At 40.1% G+C, this 22387-nt stretch overlaps 1 protein-coding gene and 1 long non-coding RNA gene across 2 annotated transcripts in view; one reads left to right on the top strand and one right to left on the bottom strand.

Moving 5' to 3' along the window:
• The window catches only part of ELOVL2 (ELOVL fatty acid elongase 2), a 75725-nt gene that overhangs the window by 48981 nt on the left and 4357 nt on the right, over nucleotides 1-22387 (top strand). Inside the window, exons 4-7 of the mRNA XM_067568423.1 lie at nucleotides 12011-12088; nucleotides 13477-13648; nucleotides 16367-16491; nucleotides 21186-21320. Coding sequence (XP_067424524.1) covers nucleotides 12011-12088; nucleotides 13477-13648; nucleotides 16367-16491; nucleotides 21186-21320 — 510 coding nt within the window. The remainder of the gene's footprint in view (nucleotides 1-12010; nucleotides 12089-13476; nucleotides 13649-16366; nucleotides 16492-21185; nucleotides 21321-22387) is intronic.
• On the bottom strand, nucleotides 1873-21311 carry LOC137166618 (uncharacterized). Its single transcript, XR_010923749.1, has 3 exons — nucleotides 21203-21311; nucleotides 20745-20889; nucleotides 1873-2132 (listed from the first exon to the last, which is right to left on the bottom strand). It is a non-coding gene; the product is annotated as an uncharacterized lncRNA (long non-coding RNA).

Genomic DNA, 22387 nt, shown 5'->3' with positions numbered 1-22387 from the left:
ACTGAGAAAACCAAGACACTGCACCATCTGGGTCAAATAAAAAAAGAGATATAGAGTAGAGAGGTGTGTCATCAATATACGGCTGGCATTGCTGCTCAGGCTGCCTACCTACCTTGTGGCTCATGCTATATTATTAGTTCATATGCACCAGTGATACGTGTGAATTTTAAATGAGGGGAAGTAAGAGACCATGTGGAAGAAATTTTGCCTCAGGGTAACAGTTAACAGATCCCAAGAGGCTATATCTGAGAGGAAAGAACAGAACCACACTTGAGCAAGCCTGTCAAGTCTTGCCAATTTTCACAATCAAGTCAAGATAACTGTATGACCACTGATATAAAAGGTTGCTAGCATAGCTAAAAGCAGCAATAAGAGTGCCATCTCTAGAAGGAGGTCATCAACCAGCTGGTTCAGTGCAATTTCTGTATTGCAGCCAAGCTTGAACCCAGATTGACAGGTGTCAAGGCAATCTAAGGATTCCCAATAGCACCAAATTTCCTTCCAACAACTTTTCAATTACTTTACCCAAGGGGGGGGGGGAGCGCAGAGACAACAATCGTGATATTGTAGTCCTCAAGTCTAAAGCCTTATTAGTCAGATTGTGTTTGTCTTTGCGAGCAGACTTTGGTATTATAGTGGCACCTCACAAGTAGGCATTAATGAATAGAAAACCTATTAAAATATTTAAATTTGGAGCAATAGTGAACAAGATAAATAAAAACAAAAAACAAAAAAAAAAAGGACACTGCATCACAAAATATTTTTTTTCTTTTTTGGAGGGGGGGGGTAGCTGAAATTTTAATTATTTGCTTCATAATATGCTGTAGTAAATTTTGCAAAAATCAAGTCTTCGTAAGAGAAGGCCTCAACTCCACCTATTTTGTTAAATCGTTGCTGAGAAGCAGGGAGAGACAGCATTTTAATGCAGCCAAGTTATGAAGAGGGTAAATCTGTTAGGTTTTAGTGTATAAAAGACCCCAGGCAGGCTCTCCTGGCAGCTTAGTGAAAGCACAGCGCTAGAGATCAGAATTTAGATCTCTGTGGAAGTGCACTGACCCTGAAATAAGTTGAACCTTCTATTAGTACTGAGAGACCATCCCTCCCCCACAGCAGGTGATTAAAGTACCCTTCATTGGTTCTAGAGTGGGCCCAGGAAAGGGAAACGGAAGTCCCAGTCTCACAAAAAGGAGAGTTCCTGGGTGCATTACATGACTGCAGTTATTTGTGAAAAGACCCAATATTGCAAGTTGCTGAGTACCACTGACTGAAGCGGGAGTTGATAGTCCTTGGGACTTTATAAGATCAGGGCCTTATAGAAGAGTCCTATATAATTTAATAGGGATGAAATCAATAGGATTTTACAAACGTTACTGATAGCCCTATAGAATTTAGTAGAGGATGATATCTAATAGGGGTCTGATTTTGAGAAGTGTTGAGCAGCTATAGCCGCTATAGTCTTTAACTGAAGTTGTGGGTGTTTGATATTTCTAAAAGTCAGGCCCCACTTCCTCCCACCCCCCCAATCCTATAAAATTCTATAACTAAGGTATAAATGTCTTCATTAAGTTCAACAAGATGGTTTTAAAAACCCTATGAAAAGTTGCCTTTTTCCATTAAATGATACAGGACAGATTAATTTGTAGATGGGGAGCAGTGACATGGGTAATAAGGACTGGCCAATAGGGATCTGAATCTCAGCTGTGTCTGAGTCTAAGATTCATATAAAGTGAAAGCTTACCCAGTGCACTAAGCATAGCTGCTAAGAATTTCTTTTTCTTTATTTAACGCAGAAAGATCTTATGTAGTCTTGTAAGAGGAGGAAAAGAAGGAAAGGGAAGAGGGAACCTGGAGAAAGCAAATCAAGAACAATCCCTTGTACTTTGAGGGGGGAAAGTTCTGTATTTAAAATAATTTATTATAGTGAACGAAAGGTCACTGAGGACACAGCACAAAACAAAATGCTAAATGTAAAAATGTTTCTGTGGGTGTGAGAACCCTGTACGATTACAATTCCTTTCTCAGTGGCTGATCTTTCCTGAGCTGAGTTGGGAGATCTCAGTAGCTGACTTTGCTGTTTCCAGTAGCAGTTGTTCTAGCTGAACACGCTGTCCTTATTTCTCTCTCTTAGTTCCCTGTGAAATAAATTAAATGTGTAAGTTTTTCTTGCTGACCTTTTGAGATCATATTTAAGATACAGCATATATTTATTTACCCCTTTCCTCAAAAAGGCAATACTCAGATATACAACCCAGCTCTTATTGACTTTAGTCAGACTCGTATTGGGTATCCAAGGACAGAATTTGATATTCAATCAAATACAATTAGCTTTCAAATGTAGAGTTGCTATTACTTTACCAGTGCCACAGAGTCACATGCCAGATCTTCTATTCTGAATAGCTACTGTAAATAGGAAGGCTTAGCATTCATAAGCACTTTACATCTTCAAAGTTATTTGCCAACATCATTTAACTAATCCTCATCCCCCTCCCGTAGTTAAGGCAATATTAACCCATTTTAAATTTGGGGAAACTGAGGCACAGCAAGGCAACGTGACTTGTCAACGTCAGACAGGGGCAGTGCTGGGATTAGAACTCAGGAATTCTTGACCCCCCAATCCCAAAATGAACCACCCAGCCTATGCTGTCTCCCTAGACAGTTTATATCTGTCCTGATTATAGATTATTTGAGGTCTTCAGGACACATGAGCAGCAATCTCTAGCTGCACTGACTATCTAAAAGCTTGGATTACACTGTGATTCTTTGAGGCTCATCTAAAAATAGGCAACCTACATAGACACACTTCCATGGATACCATAGGGTACATTTTCATCTCAACATGCAGGGAATTTATTACACAATTTCCCCCAGTGTTGTACAAGTAAATTCTGCTCCCAGAAAGCATATCCAATATCTTAAGATCAATTCTGAACAAAATGTAATGACAAAAGAAGATGAAAGGTCTTTTTCCCCTATTTATCTGCTGAACAGGCATATTATCAAAGTGCAAGCTTCCCTCCATTGCCCCGCCAGCATGCCTCAACCTCGTCCTGAGGAGTACTTCTCAGGGTTGGAAGGTAGTTCCATCTCCAGGCCCAGTCACATCTCAGGCCCCTGTATGCAGACACTGCTCATAAGGGTGTGGAATTAATACTGAACAATACGTCTCTCATTCTGAGCTGTTTTTCCTGTAGTTTTTAAGCAGCTGATGGCTCTCTCCTCTGAGCTCTCTGTTCAAGAACCACGCAAGAAATTGTAATTTTTTAAAAAGATACTTAAAACCAATATGATGAACTATCATTCAGAAGACAAGAACAACGGATATTCTCCCTCCTTCACTAGAGAGCCAGCATGCTCCAGCTGTCACTTTCCTATCTTAGGGTATGTCTACTCTTCCAGTGAAGATGCGGTTGTAGCATGGATAGACATGCTAGCTTTAATCTAGCTAACACGGTATCCATAGGAAGACACAGCATCGCGAGCTTTAGCCCTGGCTAGCAACCAGAGTACGAACCCACTGAAGACCCTGAATACTCACACTGAGGTAAATCAGACCTGCCCTGCTAGATCCTATTGTATGGACAGCCATCTTCTGAGATGGCTTAGTCCAAGCCTGGAGTTAGAGACTATATGAGGACACCGGCTAACTCAGCCTGGGAGCTAGGACTCCAGGAAAAATGAAAGTGTGCACTAACCTCAGTGAAGAGTGACAGTTATGTTTATGAGAGTTCTGTCTCTCTGCTCCTGCAAAGGCCACAACAGATCCCATCATTGGGAACCGAACGACCTGACAGCAGCACTTCCTGTTGATAACTGACATGAGCTGCTGCTTCTGGCAGGGTGGGTTTCTTGTCTCCCTACCTCTCTATTTTCTTATTCTTCTCTTTCCTTTTGTTCTGTCTGCTTCTCTTCCCTCTCCTCAACACCTTTTACATTACTTTCTCACCTCCTCCTTTCCAGACTCCTTTCTCTTTTCTCCTCTTCTACTTTCTGTTCCTCACTCTTAGTTTTTCTCTATTCCATCTCCTGTTCACCCTTCTCTCTCTGTCTGTTTACCTTCCCCTATTCTCTTTTACCGCCTGGGTCTCCTAATGGCTTTTAAAAAGATGCATAATGCTCCTTTTCAGAGGAAGCCGAATGGCACTAAAGTCATTTCAGTGGTCTTCAAGCAGGAAAATCACCTTAAATAAAGCTAAATCACACTCCAAGGCAAGAGAAGCAAACTGTGGCTGTTAGACATGTGCTCATTTAGGAAGCCACGCATGGGGGGGCATGCAAGATGTTGTTCCACCACTTACCCACGCAGCAAAAAGCAACCGTTCAGGTCTAGAAACCCAATGTTAAAAAAAAAAAAAAAAAACTATATAAAAATCACTAGTATTGTAATTCAGTAATTAACAGGTGATTCTCTCCCTGCTAATCTAGTATTATAGGATAATGCATGAGAAAGTTGTGATTATGTGGCTATAATCCCATCAAGGAGGATCTGATGATGTATTAAACTCCAATAGTTAAATTTGTTGCTTATTCTAGCATTTAGCCAGTGGAGAGATTTCGGCACCAGGCTCTGGCATGGTTTGACCGGCCTCAGTGAGTCTGTATTGACAGATCTAATTTCAAACTATAACAACAGAATTGTTCTTTTTAAAACAGGCAGGAGTTAGATTTCTGTAACAAAAAAATCAGTCATTATGAGCTCACTACCCGTCTCCTTATACTTCAGTTTTTGAGTAAAGATGTATAATTGTATATATGTTTAATAAGCTTCCACTGTAATACAATGGGAACATTGAGCGGCCGTGACAAATGAAAAATGTTCCAGTGATCAGAAAGTTGCAGTTCAGCAGAATGTTTTAGTATTTATGTTCATGCAGCAATGTGAATCGTCCCCCTCCAAAGTGACCCTTTATCTAAATGAAACCAAGTAATAGGATAGGACCATTATTTCCAAGGGGAAAGGTTGCCACGAACACAGAACATTTTAAGGAGTATTTCCTGGAGGGAGGGAGGGAGAGAGAGAGATTATTACATTTTGGGGGGGGGGGGGCTTTTACTCCCTTAACACACCCTCCACTCTCTTACAATCTCTGCAGGGATGACATTACCTGTAAGCTTTTCAGGACAGAGAGTGGTCCTCCCATATATTTGAACAGCACCTACGGACACCTACTTTGATGGGAGACTCTGGATGCTATTGTAATGCAAATAAATGGTAATATTAATGTAGGGCATCAGTTACACAGAAAAGAAAGGAGCAGGTGTAGTGGCGGAGTCAGGACACCTGGCTTTTATTCCCAGGTCTGCTACTGACTCATTCTGTAACATTGGCCAAGTCACAGAGGGGGATACTGATACACACAAGCTAAGTAAAATAAATATTAAAACAGTAGCTGAGGCAACTGGAGGGAGGGTTGAACCCCCTACTCTGAATGGGGAGCTGCAGAAGTCACCTGCATTCACCTCACCCACCCTACATGCCATTCAAGCTTTAGAAAGGATCCATTAGGTACTCCCCAAAAAGAGTCCCAGTCTTAAAAACTATTCCACAAAGCAGAATGACTGTCCATAGCTGAGAAAACTTCTTGTCAGTTATCTGAAGGCAAAAAGACAGGCAGCTAGGCCATCTAAAGCAGAGAATGAAGAGAGCTTCTCTGCTACCAAAGCTGAAATGAAAGCGTTTTTAGTAAATATTGAGGCACTCATAACCGATTTTCACTCCAAGTTGCTGGCTATTAAAAAAGGCTGATCTAGGTGAGAAGGACAGTACAGGTGAATTTGGACTGGGGTAGGGAAAGGGGGATGTTTGCTGATGCTATATTGAAATTTCAGGCCAGAATCAAGTAGCTGGAAAGACAAGAGCAAGATATGATCTAGAAAACTGATAATATGGGGAATTCTGCAAGAAGGAGCAGTAAGAGCAAATAAAAGGAGCCCCTGAGAACATGGAGAATGGCAATGTTACTGCACAGTACAGAGCGTTATTATAGATTTTTGAATCTGACTGCAGTAGAAACATCAGTCAGAGATGGGGTTCTCTTTCCCTTTTGCTCTCTAGGAACTGTGGGGAATCACAGTATCAACACCATAAGTTCAAAAATTATGAGTCAGGTCCCACACAATCATGAGATTTTTTTTTAATTAATTGTTGGGTTCTTTTTCTTTCCCTACTGGTTTCTGAATCTTTTTAGTGCACCAGAGTCACATTTTCAAGATTTTCTCTACAATCAACAGGGCTAGACATTTACTTTGCATCATTTAACAGACGCTGAAATTGTCACATTCTCACTTGTCTCCAGGAGCTGAGGATTTAAGTAAATTTCAAATAATGCAAGACTCATGATAAAAGTCACAATTGACTACACAGGAATCACCAAAGCGACATAATTATAACGAAAAGATCTGTTGTTGAAAAACCCACAGAGCAGCTTTAACTCTTTCACTGAGGCTGCACAGAGCAATGTGAGAAATAGCAGAAGAACTGACATGGGGGGAGAGAAGAAAGTAATAAACAGGAGAAAATTCCTTCCCATTGAAGCTTTATCTTCTACCTTTGGGCTAAATCTTGCAACTGGATCCATGTTTGCAGACCTCTGACTCTAGTTGCAAGATCTGGTTCTTTGTTAGTAAAGATTAAAAAAACAAACAAACAAAAAAAAAAACACTATTTCAGGAGCTTGCGGGAGAGGGGGTTTTAGAAAAACAACAAATATGAGCACTAAGAATACTACTTTTCTTCTTGTTGGCAAGGTTAGTGGTTGATGCTTTTAGCATTAATTTGCATTTATTTGACCCAGCCCAAGACATTCTTTACCGGAACTCTAAATGTCACCCTCAGTAAAGCCATATCCTACTCAAATGCTTTGCTCAAATGAGATCCTATTACTCCAGTCCTGTACCATCTGACTGGTTTCCAGTCAAGGGCAGGAGAACAAGAAAGATTCTTACAGCACATCTGAAATGACAAAGAAATGACTAATGAGCTAATTTTATAAAGCTTGTCAGTAAAACTTTCTTACTTATACAGAAAACAGAAGTACCCATTCAGGATCACATGCTCCCCTCTGCTTTGCAGTGAAAAGAAAAACTATGGGAAACTGTTGGGAAGGGCACTGAAAGAGGCTGGGCAGAAAAGCAACTAAGCACTAGCATCCCTTCCCAACTAAGGAATTGCCCCTGCCAAATGCAACACAGGAGCTCAGCTTTGCATGGTCAAGGGGATGTGTAGCAGGAGGGAAAATTGAAGAGTTAGGGAACCTCATTCAGTGCAGTATGTTCCCTATCAAAGGATTGTAATTCGCTATCCATTTTGTATTCTAACTCCCCCTGTACTGCTTATAAAATATCCAAGAGGATATCAGGAAGCTGGTGATCAGGAAGCTGGTGGAAAGCCAGCAGGTAGCAGCATGCCAGGGCAGAGTGCTGTGTTGGAATGCTGTAGTAGAGGGCAAGCCAAAGGTCTCTCTCTTGGTATCAGTTTTCCCACAGATCATGGCCTCCTTGCGGACAGCTCCCTGCTTTTTCTACAGTGCTGCCAGCCCCTTCTATTGGAGGGGAAAACGCAAGGCCACAGATGGAATGAACCTGTCGAGATCTGTGGGTCATTGTCCACCCTCTCTTCTACCTGGCTTTTTACGTGGGAGGAGTAAGTGCACACAGGACACACAGTGCCCATAGAACATACATACATCCTGGAGATACATGGTAGAAACCAAGAAATGGGAACTGAAGCTGCTTGGCAGGACCTGCTGTGTGACCTCAGCTGCACCAAGCATTTGCAAGGGGTTCTCCAGCTGGGTATCGTAGGCAATAGTCCCATTCTGCCTGTTTTAGTGACCTCTAGCACACCCTGTAAACGGACCAGTGGTATATGGACTGTTCTAAAGGGGGTGAGGGGAGGGCAGAATCTTCTCTCCCCCGTGTTCCCTCCCCCCACTTGTTTGTTTAAAAAAAAAAAAATAATAATAATGACTGGGAAAAGTATTTAATTATTGTCACTTCATAAATCCACTTCAACACTCATCCTTAGAGCACAGCAGATAGTCTGTGGCTTGTTTTGGCTGTAGACATCTGACATTTTAAAATTAAGAGGACAGTATGAGACTTCTTTTCAGACATTTGTAAAAATGATGTCCTGTTCTATTTGCCAAGGCTTTAGATGTATTAAAACTAAAATTTCTGAAACAATTCTTATTTCCCCCACTAACGGCATTGATTTACATTTGCACTTCATTCAGTTTGAACAATGCAACGAGATCAATTCCTCTTTCTGAGTTTCACAGCCTAAGCCGCCACTGCATTCTGCTGGAGAAGTTATTTAAATCTAAAAGATGTTGGTGGACTGGGGGACAATCTGGTTTCACTGACATGTCATTGATTAAAACATTACAATAAATTATATAATATTTTATAAAACCATTCTCTCTCAAAATAAAATATCCTAAAAGTGGAGACTAATCTAGCTGAGAGCATTCTTAACAGACTTAAAAGCTCCATTTGTGTGAAGCAAAGCAGTACAAGGTGCTTTTTCAGATGAGAAGATGGACTTATGGCTAAGTCAAGGACCAGTCGTCAAACCATTTGAGTTCCATTTAAAGCTCTGCCTCAGACTTCCTTGTGACTGTAGAAAAGTCATTTATGGACTGATTTTCAGAGATGAAATCAATGGGACCTGAAAGGACTCAGGGTAATGAAATGTGACCTCATATCTGTGACCACAGACAACTGACAATGAGGATTAAACCTGTGGCTTAAGGAGGACAAGGCCCTACCTATCAAGTTAAAGCAGAAATGCTTTAGTTGAGAAAAAGTAGCAAGCTGCTTAGCTGCTGCGGCCTGCCACTAAAGAAAGACATTTCCATATATCCTAAGCCAACGTATTTCATTGTCACCTCTGAAAAACAAGCCACTTATCTCCCTTTTGGTCCATTTCATCATCTGTCTCCTGTGGCTGTTGTGAGCTATGTAGAGAGTGTCAGACAAATGTGAACAGGTGTAAGATCTAAGGCTGGTTTTCTTCAATTATGGATTTCTACAATTCTGTGCTGGAAATAACAGCAACTTGTAGAAAAACTCAGGCCTCCATCTATTCTGCTTCAGGGGTAAACTGCAACATACAGAACTCTGGAATGCAGAGCCAAGAAATGCAAATGAATGGCTTGCCAGAGAATTAAAAAGTCTCTTTTTTTCTTATGGTTCCCAATATTTTTTTTAACCCCTGTAAGTACTTAGATTGAGCACCTTGGGTTTTTCGCTAGTAAATGGGTGTGGTATGATGAAACGAACTGTATAAAAGGACATTTTCACAAACAAACAAACGTTTATAGAAGGATATTAAGTAATCCATTCCCACCTCCAGCCCATGCCCCACGAAGATCTGTTCTGATTGAACATCATGGAACAGTACAGCTAAAAGTTTGAGGTATTTTGTTTCTTTGCATATTGATTGAATAAGACGTTGCATTATAGTTGTTTGAACGTCCAACAAGAATAGCAATGATTTCATCCACAGACAACCACCTGGCTGTAGATAGAATAGCTATTTAAACTTCAATGGCAAACTAATTTGTAAACTATGAAAATACTAGTAGGTTTGCTGCACAGTGTGTGTCCTTCTATTTAATAGGTATGATATATTTGTGTGTATATACAGGTTAGGAAACATTGTCTTAAGCCTCCTGTGGTGGGGAAAGAGATACTGGCAAATCACTGAGTAGTGGGTTTCTCATGGGACATATCAATACCAATTGTGGCAGCAAAAAGTCAATACGATACTCAGCAGTTCTTGTCATTACACTACCTACTGGAGTACAGGAACTGTGGTTCCTGAGCAGCATCTAAAAGTTGATCAAAGGCAGAGATGATCTTCAGTAAATGGCAACATGCATCAAGACACAGGCTTTACCTCAGCTTACTCTTCAGAAAGAAAAAATCATCCTCAAGGAGACAAGCTGCAATTTTTTTCTCCCCTCTCAATATATAACCACATATCTACCTCAGAGATGCTTTTTCAAGGGCCAGATCTTGTAGTCCGTGTCACAAATCAGAGCACCTGCATCTTTATCCCCCCCTTTGCAGTGCAGTAAGGACACCCACTCTAGGTTCCTGGCTTTCTCAGCCATCATCTCTCTTGGATCAAGACCCGGGACTCTCTCTCCCACTGAAGAAGTTATTTCCAGACTATACCATTTCCTGCCTACACAGTAAAGCCAAACCACCTAAATAGATTTGGGTGTCTGCACTTTGCTTTCTCCTCAGAGGCTATAAACAGCATAATTGTCCATAGCGCTGAATTATCACACAACCTCTTCCTAAGCGAGTACATTTATTCTTAAAATGAAAGCTTTACAAAGCAAACATAGTAACCACAATAGAAGACCCGACGTGCACGCTAATAAGCTTACCAGAGCTCACCCCACCAAATCCAACAGGGGCTCTGGTCAGCATCAGTCCTTCCAACATTTCCACAAAAGGATTGGACCCCCTCCTTTGGGGAGATGGTTCTGTCCATTTTCTGGATCAGAAAGAAGGCCCTAAATCTGTTTAAACTCATACTATTTATCCAGAAGTCCTCTCTTTGCCTAGTGGTCCCTGGAAAAATCTAGTTTGATCCACTATGTGCAAGCCTCTGCAGGTGGCTTGACTCCATGGAGGTGTTACCACCTGAGTGAATTTGTCTGGTCACCCCCATTAGTCATAGTTCCTGGAGGAGCTGTGCTCACCTTCCCCCATAGAATCACATACAATTTATGTATCATTGTGGATCAGAGACTCAATACAGTAAGGTCTTTAAAAGATACTCCAGAAAATTGCCATATCTGCCGCAGTGTTCACTCAGACAAAATTCCCATCAGTATCAATTGCCTGTTTATAGAGCGAAGAATATGGCCTCAAGATGGCTGGTTTTAGAGGCAAGCAACTTTGGACCTGAGTAGATTTGGCAAATCAAAAGCAAGCCTAATTTCCCCACTTTGGCAGTGACATTATGACTGAAAGCAATCCATTTCTCCTCTCCCCAGCAACATCTGACTGCAAATCATAATGCTAGGATAGCTGCCTTCTTCACACACACTGCTATATATATATAGGCATGAAAATACACTGAGACAAGGTCAAACCAAAAAGTTCCTAAGAAAAACTTAATATGTTCAGGACAAAGAATGAAACACTGCTGTGGTATAAAGCAAATTTGCCCTTTTAAGCAATTTACAAATAGATCCCTGTATTCCCTATTATAAGATGGGCTGTTAATTGCTTATGAGGTCATTCTCATTCATTCTCTTGAGCAATGAGAAGGCCCCATGTGGACTTCCAGAGACCCACAAAATAGTCACAGTGACATCCTTTGCATTGCTACATTTGTTTAGTAGTGTTGCATGGTGATAATTCATCACATATTCATATGTCGCTTTAATGCAGCATTAGGATACTCCTAGGGAATTATGATGTGGCTCTCTGCCACTTCATTCAGTACAATACATACTCTCTTCTCCTTGCTCCTAAGGATAGATGTAGATTATATAAGACATGGGAAAATGTTCTCTCCCTCCTCCCCCAGCCCAAATACACTGTTTGTTTGGAGGAACAGGGAAGGATATTGGCTGCACCAGTAGGTCTGTTTAGCACTTCTCATGCTGCCGTCCGTTTGTCAAATAGAACAGCTCTGCTCAAAAACATAGGCACTCTACAAAAGATGCACATGGCTTCCTGAAGAGCTGCAGATTGAGAACCCTGTTAGAGATAACAACCTACTAGGATTTGAAGTTTTGAGTCCAGCCAATTGAGAAAGGCAGAGGTTGTTGCGCTGTGCATTTCCATCACCACCTTCTAACCTTTCAATTCCAGAACAGAACCCTATTCTGATATATGCAAATAGACTACTTGAATAGCATCTGTTCGTGGGATGAATCGGCAGTGGCCCAAATTCTGTGCCATTTCCACTGCAACGCCGAGCAGAAGCAGAGAGGAATATGAATGAATACTTTTGTTGAGTGATTTTCTGTGTGTTTTGTTCCAGCTCATTTTCTCCAGTTGGGAAGGAGGCTATAACTTACAGTGTCAGAACCTTGTCAGCGCAGGAGAAGTTGATGTCCGGGTGAGACAGAAACAGCGACTCAGTAACTAAGATGTTGTGGTCTATTCCTCCATGGGCTTTGGTGCAATTCCCTTGCATCACTGTACTATTTAGGTTTTAGCATTAAGATTTTTTTTTAAAATGATCTATTTGTTACACAGTGGGATATGTATATGCTGATCCAGGATGGATCCTCACTGCCCAGTATATAGCGCAGAGAACAATGTGAGGTTCTGTTTGTTTTTTTTCTGGAGGCTGTTACAAAAGCCTTATGTCCAATATTTCTGGCTCCTCTGGAGTTGTGTTATCATTAATTATCAGAAGACACACCAATACAAAATGGAAACGTTTTCTATAGAAAACAAATTGTTTAATTTAAAAACCTATGGTGAAATTTTCCATGCAAATTTGATTTCTCGTTGGTCCGAACTACAGCCTGAACCAACCTGAACTCAGGGAATGGTTAGATCCAGATTTTGCATCTTTGGCTCATCTCTAGCCTTGATTCCTATTACACACCTTAAAATTCAAAGTTTTGTTCGCCTGCTGTTCCAAACCCTCTGTGAATTCTCTCGCCAGATAGTGAATCACTCTACCTTTTCACCCCATTACTCACTTCATGACCCCATTTTGGCTCCCTTTCTCCTCCAAGACTTTCCACATTTTGGCTAGCAAGGGTCACTCTGGCTCTATTCCCATTTAAATGATGCTTTCCTTCTCCTCACTTGGAGATATTACTACTTAAATTTTCTTCTCCCTCCCTTGGCGTATCGGCTCTCTATGAATCTTACTGAAGCACTGTGCAAGTACTGTGAAATTAAAATATTCTGGGCCATATCCCTCCCCTGGTATTAATTAGCATACCTTCCAACGAAGGAGCTGTGCCATTGTGTCCAGAGTGGGGTTTTGATAATGCTGGCTGCCTACTTTCGTTACTCTTTTGAGAACTTGTGCATTACAACACATTTAAAATATTTAGTCATTTAAAGACTTTCAGACCACGTTTTAAGTGTTCCAATAGCAACAGACCCATGGCTTGCTCAAGTATCCCACTAGTTCATTGTGGTTCACATTCTCACACTCCACTATCTGGCTGTGAAGGTCATTAGAACAAAGGCTATTGGGTAACCTTTTTTTTTATACAGATGAAGAGCAATTAGAAAGCCTTACTTTGGAGGTTTAGCTCAGAAGGCATTTTTTAAATGACATCTGTTTCATTACATGCAAAACAGATTAGAGCTCTAAGAGCATTTAGGGAATAAGAAACTTTGGGACAAATCCTGCCATCTTTCATCAATAGGACAATGACTTCAATGGGAATGTTGCTGGAGCAAGGGCCAATTAAGGATAGCAGAAATTTAGTCCTTTACAAACAGGTCTTTATTTTTCTCTCTCTCTCACTCATGTAGGTGGCCAAGGTATTATGGTGGTATTATTTTTCCAAAGTAATTGAATTCATGGACACTATTTTTTTTGTACTGAGGAAGAAAAACAGTCAGATTACTTTCCTTCACGTATATCATCATGCCACTATGTTTAACATCTGGTGGTGCGTTCTGAACTGGATACCTTGTGGACAAAGTAAGTGCTTTATCATTTTCTCAGCTGCATGCTAAGGGTTATAATCACCTATAGATATAGGGGATTTGCACACAGCTATGCATGGCAAGCATATTATTAGTGATGTTACCTCTGCAGAATTATTCACAAATCCCTACAAAAATCAACATGAGTATATAGTTACACGGCTTGATTTTCAGAGGTACTGAGCACCTGCCATTCCAATTAAATATAAAGGAATTGTGAGTACTTAGGACCACTGACTATTAGGCCACCAAACTATTCCTCCATGCACAGATACTAGAGTGATGAGCACAGTATAAAGGGCCTAGACAGATAGGACCTGATTCTCCTCAAACCAGTTTTATGCAAGTTTGACTCCGTCAAATAGTATAATTGAGAGAAGAATCTGTCCCATAAGATACTTAAGGCAAAATAATGAAGTCAATGGGAGTTTTGCCAATAGAACATTCAAATGCTTATAAATTTGACTGATTTTTTGCTCTAGCAAGATGTGCAACTAAGCATGTGTGACCAACATAACTAATTTGAAGACATTTAGAAGTAGACAGGCCAATCTGAAAAAAAAAAGTGTACTCAATAACCACTATATAGCAATAAAGAGAATATTCAAACTCCAAACAGGGTAGGCAAAGCCCAATTGGTTTGCTTTGAGGAGCCGCCACTGCCTGTTACCTTAGTGAAGGTTTATGCTGCCCACAATATTCCTGTATCTTGTGAATATTTTTAAAAGTTATTTAATTTTCAACTTCAGAAGACACACTACTGAAGAACTGTAATTGCATTTGTCACCCAAACCTTGCCAAGTCAACAACTATCATATTCTCAACTCTAACATCAGGCAGGATCACCTGTCCTCACCCCATCTCATTTTCACTGGGATTTGGCATCCCTACCCCCTGCTTCACAAGTGAGGTTCAGTTTAGGGTGACCCCCTCCCCTTAATCAGGGCATGCTAAAAACAGTTCTGCTACCCTCTATTCATGCAATACAGATGATAACATTTCATTACACTGCATTCAATATTAAGGTAACCCAAAACCAGCCAAAACTGATCACTTTGGCAAAGCAGCTTTGTTTTCTGAACACCAAGGTAGAGAGAGAGAGAGAGAGAGAGAGAGAGTCTATGCAAATACAGTCTGCTTCTGAAGTCATTTTCCCCAGTTCATCAGTCAGTGGGCTACTGGCTCTTGATGAAGATCTTACATGCCACCCTTTAGTGATATATTATGCATATACATGACCAAGGGAATACTGATAAAACCCTTTGCACCCAATGCATCTTCTGCCAGTTGGCACCAAGAGGGCCCTGTGTCACAAGAATCAGACTAATTTGTTCTCTGACCAAAGGTTAACACGTTTTATAGCTGCAGAACATTCTACCAACAGAATGAACATATGTAACTTAGTACTATTGCTACTTCCTGATCAACTGTCTGGGCAAAAGTTTATAGGGCAATATACCCCCTTCATGCAGAATGCTAGAATTAATATTCAGTAATTGCGATTGATTGTAATGGTGAAATATTGTTTAGAGCCAAATTCTGCAGTCCTTAAGCAAGCAAAACACCCATGGAAGTCAGTGGAAGTTCTCGCTCACTTAAGGCCACAGAATTTGCCCCTTAGTAAACTAATTGTACTCCAATACAAAGAGTTAAGTTCTCGCTGCTGTGTTTAGTAATGGGAGTTGTGTATGTTCTTTTATCTCCCCAGGCACTAGGCTGCTGTTTATGGCAACATGGTCATGTAAAATAGCTCAGAGTGTTTAGAGCTTAAAAGGACAAGAGACAGACTGACACAAAGGATTTTGAGAACAAAAAGAAGGGATGGCCTGGAACCTAGAAAATAAAAAGGAACAAGGGAGAAAGGAAGCCATAGAGTAAAATATACAGCCTCTGACAAAACAGAAAAAAGGAACTAAGGAAAGAAGAAGAGCAGGGTGTATGAGACTCTTCTCAGGGCACCCAGGGCTAAGTGTCATCTTGTTGCCACTCACCTCCAGCATGAGGGAATCTTGCCTATGCCAACTAGGCATTAGCTCTCCAACACAACCAATCTGTCAGCTGCTCCAGCACTCTCCTTTGGGCTATACCAGCCCTGCAGGTTGACAATAGATGTGCCCCAGCCCCCTCAAAGCATCCCCCTTCAGTAACCAGCCCCTGATCACTGGATAGCCACAGAAACCCCCGAGCCTCCATTCCCAAAGGAACAATGTACCCCAGTTTACCTTTGATCACCCCTTCTGTATTGTGCCTAGCACTTCAGTTCAATTACAGTAAAACAAAAGGAAATTGGTTTAAGAAACGAGAGAGATTCAAACAAACAAGTGAGAGTGATGGAAACAAAAGGTTACATACAAAACAAAATCATAAAACGCGAACAAATGAACCCTTTGCCAGCTGGCACCAGCAGGCCTTTGTGTCACAGTGTAATAAGACTTTTTTTTTTTTTTTTTGAGGGGCTGAGGGAGAGTCAGTAATCCCTAGAGTGGAATCCCATACAAGTCCAAGAATACCCTGAGCAGAAGTGAACAAAAGAGAGTAGAGAAGATTATTACTGGATGTTGTAGCAGAATGCTGGCGAGACAACTTGTAGATCAATAAAAATCACACCATGTAAATCCTAAGAAACATGTTTCATGGTAGAAGGTCCTTGCCCCTTCCTCCCTACCCCAATGATGCTATTGTATAAAATGTTTTCCTTGTTGGATTCTTACAGGTTTCTTTGGACCCACTTTGAATAGTTTTATCCATGTACTTATGTACTCCTACTATGGATTGTCTGTCATTCCTTCCATGCATAAGTATCTGTGGTGGAAGAAATACCTCACTCAGGCACAACTGGTACATTGATATTTCATTTTCTCTTCTCTTTGAATAGATGTTTTTATCATATGAAATAGCTGAAAACTGTAAACTTGAATAAAAACCCTTTGAAATGTGGGGGAGGAAGGACCTCTGATTCAAATTCATGTACCCAAATTCACTCAGAAAGGCTTTGTTTCCAGATCAGTTTGAAAAGCAGGAGGGCCTTATTTTCTGGTTCAGATGCAGTAGAAATCTTGTGAAAAGACCTTATAAGGTTTCAGTCCATCAAATTCAAATTTGCTATCAAATACAAATTCAGCCTCAACCACTAGAATAAGTTTAATGTGGATCACGATCTGAACAGGGCCTTCTGATCCCATTTTCATAAGGAATATGTTTATTCAATACTATCTTAATTCATCTGAACTGAATTCATGGGGTGGAACAGGACTGAAGTACTTAGCAACAAGTTAGGTAAGCATGCTGATAAAACATCCAATTGCTGTGGCTTTTAAATTGTGGTTCTTCTCTGAAAAATAGCTCCGTACAAAAGGCTTTTTTTTTTTTTTTTTTTAAACATATTAGACTTACTCCCTCAGTTTATTAAGATACAGCAACTTACTTCACTGACTGACTATGTTTTTATTGCTTTTTACTCCTGTTAGAGCTGAAAAGCCAATAAAGCTTTGGGAGAATGAATTGGATTCTGTTCTGGTGCACACAAGAATTGTTAACTAGGTTCTAACCATAGAATCCTTGTTGGTGATGCATGATGAACCAATCAGAACCCAGTTTGACCTGTCTGTGCTAACAGAAGTTAAAAAGAAACCACACAGCCTTTCTCCCCTCCCATCCCCCCCGCAACGTATTTTGCATCACCAAGAAACAACCAATGTGGGGACCTCCTCAGTGCCATTTTTAGAGAGTAAATTTTCAGAGCAGAACCATTATTTAAAGTGAAGCCTGTTCATAAAATGCAAAAAAGCAGACATATTAGCTTGACTGAAAAGATACCAAAGCTCATTAACAACACTAAAAGCTGTGAAATGGGGTTTTGTACTTGCCTTAATATCCATTTTAATTCCAGGTTGTTGTTGAACACAGCACATTGATTCTACTTACGGTTTAATTCCGATTGTAATTGTTTTAACACTGTAGGATCACTGGCTGAGCCAAAAACTTTTTTAAAAAGTGGACTCTAAAATGTATGTATAAAAGAATGGCAGGCAAAAAAAAGTGCAAATCTTTTTCTTTTCATTTTTTTTTCCATTTTGTTTAAAATCTGGCTTTTATTCTATATTTGTTTTAGGGAAAGCTCCTAGGATACATTTGCAAGTAAGCACAATGGGCCTGATTCTTGCTATTAATAGAAGCTCAATGTGTGCAGTACTTTCCAAGATGGAGCCAGTTAAGAATCAAATGTACCAATACTGCCATACAGTATACTTTGACTGTGTCATGTTTTGGGGCACAATCCGGACCAATGTGGGGTTGTATTATCACCTGCCCTGTAATCTTGGGTGCCTGAAATACCCTACTGCTGTGACTCACAACCTGGATTCCAGCAGCCAACAGACAAGCATGCAGGTCACACCCCGAGTGTCTGTGTGCTGTAAATCCCTGGGTCAGTCACTCTGACTCCACCACCCTGGGTTGCTACTAGCAAAGTGACCCCATCACACTCCCAGTCCTGAATTTTCCCCCAAACCATGTACCATTTAGTCTCCAACCCTCTCCAGGACCACTCAGAGAAATAAGATTAGTAGATCCTTTAAAGAGAGACAAAAGCACATTATAGCGTATTAATTGAATTGGGATATATACACCCTTCCTTTCAAATAAAGCACTGAGTTGGTTTATAGTAAAAATAAAACAGATTTGATAACCATGGGACATAGGTAAAGTGATGCCAAATAAAAGGAATAAAGTTAGAAATGGTTACCAACAAATAATTAGTGAACACATGCAACTGAAAGTCTACAACTTAATTTAGTCAGGTACAGATTTTATTCAAAAGTTCAGTCTTTTGATCTCACCAATCTTCCTTCTTCCCAGCCAGGGCTGATTTTCCCTCACTCAGGACCTTCCACAGAAGTACAAGATGTTGGCTTCCTTTGTCTTCCTAGGTGAACGATCTTTGCCTAAGCAACTCTTCTCACCTATATTTGGTTCCTAGAGACTTCACTGCCCCATTGGTCAGAAGATTCATTTTTCTCAGCTTGCAAGAGCTCTAGCCTCTTGTGTCTGTCTAGTGATGGATGCCAAAGATGGCTTCTGTCTTTGCTTATGCCTTCCAAATTTCAACAACCTTGTTTCAAGAGGCAGGATGACCTTATGCTGATTTTTGTATACCTGTGGGTTTCACAAACAGGAGGATGGAAGTGGGGCTTCCATTTTTTTTGAATCCTTCATGCTTAATTTACATAGGGGATAGATAAATAGCTGTGCCATTCCCTCCTCCCTGGGAGAGACCTGTTTCTCCCTTTGATTGGACACAGACTGTAAAGCCTAATATCAAGGAGCATCCATAATTCCTTATTGAGTGGTAATATGTACCAGGGGTGGCCAAACTGTGGCTTGTGAGCTGCATGCGGCTCTTTTACAGTTAAAATGCAGCTTGCGGAGCCCCTTATGTCCCTCTCCTTCCCGCATTCTCCACCTACCAGCCTGGGGTGGGGAGCTCGGAAATGAGGTAGAGGATTCTGCCCAGCAGGGAGACGGGTCACCCCAATATATACATTTTACAATATTAATCACCAGTGTCAGACTTGCATAAAACACCTCATTCGATAAACTTTGCATACAATATTACTGTATTATAAACTAGTTGATTCAACTGCTTATCACTTGAGGTTCAGACCCCGTCTCTAAAGCCCAGATACATTTTCTCTTTCCTGCTAGAAGCTGTCTGCTCGCTCCCCTGCTTCTTAGCCTGATAGCTGTGTTTACCTAATATGTAAATGGACCTTCATTATCTCTGCCTGATGACCAGGGCATTCACTTTCCTGACATGCCTGGCTTAAACACATTTGAGTCATCATTCCACTATTTATCCGTAACATTTAATATACGACATACATACTCAAGAATACTAATGGTCCATTAGATTAGATTTCAAATGATACGTTGCATATTGCCTTTTAAATAACTACCATGACATCAGTGTGAGAGATGTAATGAATATGTCAGGCCTACAAGAGTTGCTGAATGGAGTGTTGCTATAGCCATGTTGGTCCCAGGCTATGAGACACAAGGTGAGTGAAGTCATATCTTTTATTGGAGCTGGTAATACCTTTTTGTGGCGCTCGAAAGCTTGTTTCTCTCACCTTCAGAAGTTGGGCCAGTAAAAAGGTATTACCTCACCCACCTTGTCTCTAAGAGAGTTTCTTATCCAGGGTAATGAACCACAAATGGACCTCTGTGTTACAGACAGTACACCATATTATTCAGTGAGGGAGACAGCATTCAGTAGTGTTTCTACGAGAAACTCTATAGCTCATAGAAATCCATCCCATTATTTATGGCCTTCTTCATAAAAAATGGACACTACTAAATCATGGTAAATGCACTACTGATTAAAAACATCATAAAAGTTATCAATTATGTAAGATGTTAAAATGATATATTGCTCAGTTAAATTACCTATAGAGCTCTAAAATTGTATAGCTTGGAAAAGCTTTGCCTAAGCTAATTAAATGCAACAAAGTCTCTCCAAAGCAGGAAGCATAATCATGGCACAATAAGAAAAGGCAAAAATCATGTAAAGAAGTGAGAACACAAGACAAACGTTCTCCGATTTAGAGAAATCTCCTCTAGTCTGGATGCAGTACACAAAACTATGGGCCTTTTAAAAAGAGCATTAATACATCAGGAATTGTGCTGCATCAGAAATATATATCATGCTGCACTCTTTCCTTGTAGGAGAAAGTTCTCTTCATGTTTGCATTTTAAAGAAGGCATCTTTATTCTTATTTGGAAACAAAGACACCGGCAAAAAGCTTTAAAATGGTCTTGTGAAAACATGTACGTTTCTTCTCTGAGTCAGGTGTGCGTCTTAGTTATTTTGTTTTGCTGCCCACTTAAAGCAGAATAAATGTATCATTCTAAATAAACAACATATAAGACATTGGTTCCATAGAGAACTGCATAATTCAGTTGGTTGGACAGGGTCATAGGATCCAGCTAATTAGCCTGTGTTTGGTAATCCAAAAAAAATGAGATCTTTTGCAGCTCCCCTCCCCATCTCCTTTATTTGCTGTCTTCTTACTCCTACCAGCACATTTCCTTACCTGTCCCAGACTTCTAGTTTCATCTTTAAAATGGATATTCCATTTTCACTTAGTCTTCTGAAACGGCCTCTTCAAGTCTCAGGTGTTCCTCAGGTTTCTCTCAGATTCTGTTTTAAAGATGATGCTTTAACTGGCCCAATGTGTTCTAGGAGACATCACAGCCCCATTAAAAGAAAATAGCTACCAGTTTGCCAGCCAGTCTTGTAAGTAAACATGTGTTTTTCAGAAAGTATCAGTAAAATGGCCAGCTCTTCATTCTTCAGTCCTTGTATGAGAATAATTCTGACAGCCCCAGAAACAACCTGCAACATAAGGCTTACAAAATAAAAAACAATAATTTGGAGACTGCACAGGAAATATCTGATTAAACTATCACCATCCTCTTTCCTGAAAATGCTCAAAAAATTTATGCAAATAAAATGTATGATCTCTCTTTTACAGATTCAATTTCTGCTCACCATTATCCACACTCTTAGTGCAGCTGTGAAGCCATGTGGGTTTCCATTTGGTTGCCTCATGTTCCAGTCCTCATACATGGCCACACTGGTTATCCTGTTTATAAACTTTTATATTAAGGTAAGTTGGGGAACACAAAAAAAGTCACATTCGGAGTTAGATTTCAGATATTTATTCATCAAGCTCTAGAATTTGCAGATGCGTACAGCCTTCCATGCATTTACAGCACTGTGCTACCAGAAATCAAAGTTGTGGAATGTTTTACCCAATAGACTGGTGCATGACATAAGAAACCTTAAAATACTCCAGTTTTGTTAGCATTTTATTAAAATAAAATAATGTTTTCGGCTTTTTAGGGTTTGTTTGTTTTTTTTTTTTGGGGGGGGGGGGGGTGGAGGGTGTTATAACAGTTGAGGAATATGGTGGCCATAAGCTATGTGAAAAACATACCTTCAACAATTAAGTTCAGGGAGATGCCATTTCCTTTATCATTAAGTGCCCAATTCTACAGTGTTCTGAGTGCTTTCTGCAAGCTCCTTTCTGCCCTCAACTGCCAGTAAAAATGGCAAAGAAAATACAATGCAAGATAAGAAGTGTTAACTTTTGGGCATAACAGGCCTGACAGAAGTCAATAGAAGGATCTCAGCGAATTCAGCAGGCACTGGATCAGGTTAGAAGGGACTAATCCTGCCAGCCTTCCTCATGCAGTTAGCCCCATTGACTTCATCAGAACTACTCACAGAAGGTTTATTTCCATGAGTAAAGATAGACATGATCAAGCAAAAAACGAATGCAACAGGTAATATGAAATGGCATAGGCAATTCTAAGAGTAATGATTAATGGTCATTTTTTTTATACTTTATTTTTAAAAAACTAGTCATAAAAATGAAAAAAAGCCACCATCCCAAATATAAAGAAAAATCAAGTAAATGCAAATCAGCAATAGGACTTATTTAGCATACATGTAGAAAATATGCAGGAATATCCAGAACTATATCAAACTTTATTGATGGAGAATAGAAGATAATTCTAATGAAAAAACAAACAAACAAACAAACAAAACAGTGGCATTAAATGGAGAAGTTTGTATAATGAACTGCAAAATACATTTTAAGACAAAAGAAAATTCAAGCCATTCCTAACCAGACAATTTATATTCCTCATAAAGTGGCAGATTTACCCTGAT

Source organism: Emydura macquarii, unplaced genomic scaffold, assembly GCF_026122565.2.
Source record: "Emydura macquarii macquarii isolate MOO-44397 ecotype Brisbane River unplaced genomic scaffold, CSIRO-AGI_Emac_v2 contig_2890, whole genome shotgun sequence".
Taxonomy (NCBI): Eukaryota; Metazoa; Chordata; order Testudines; family Chelidae; genus Emydura; species Emydura macquarii.
The sequence above is the reverse complement of the archived record's forward strand: the minus strand, read 5'-3'. Positions and strand labels throughout refer to the sequence as shown.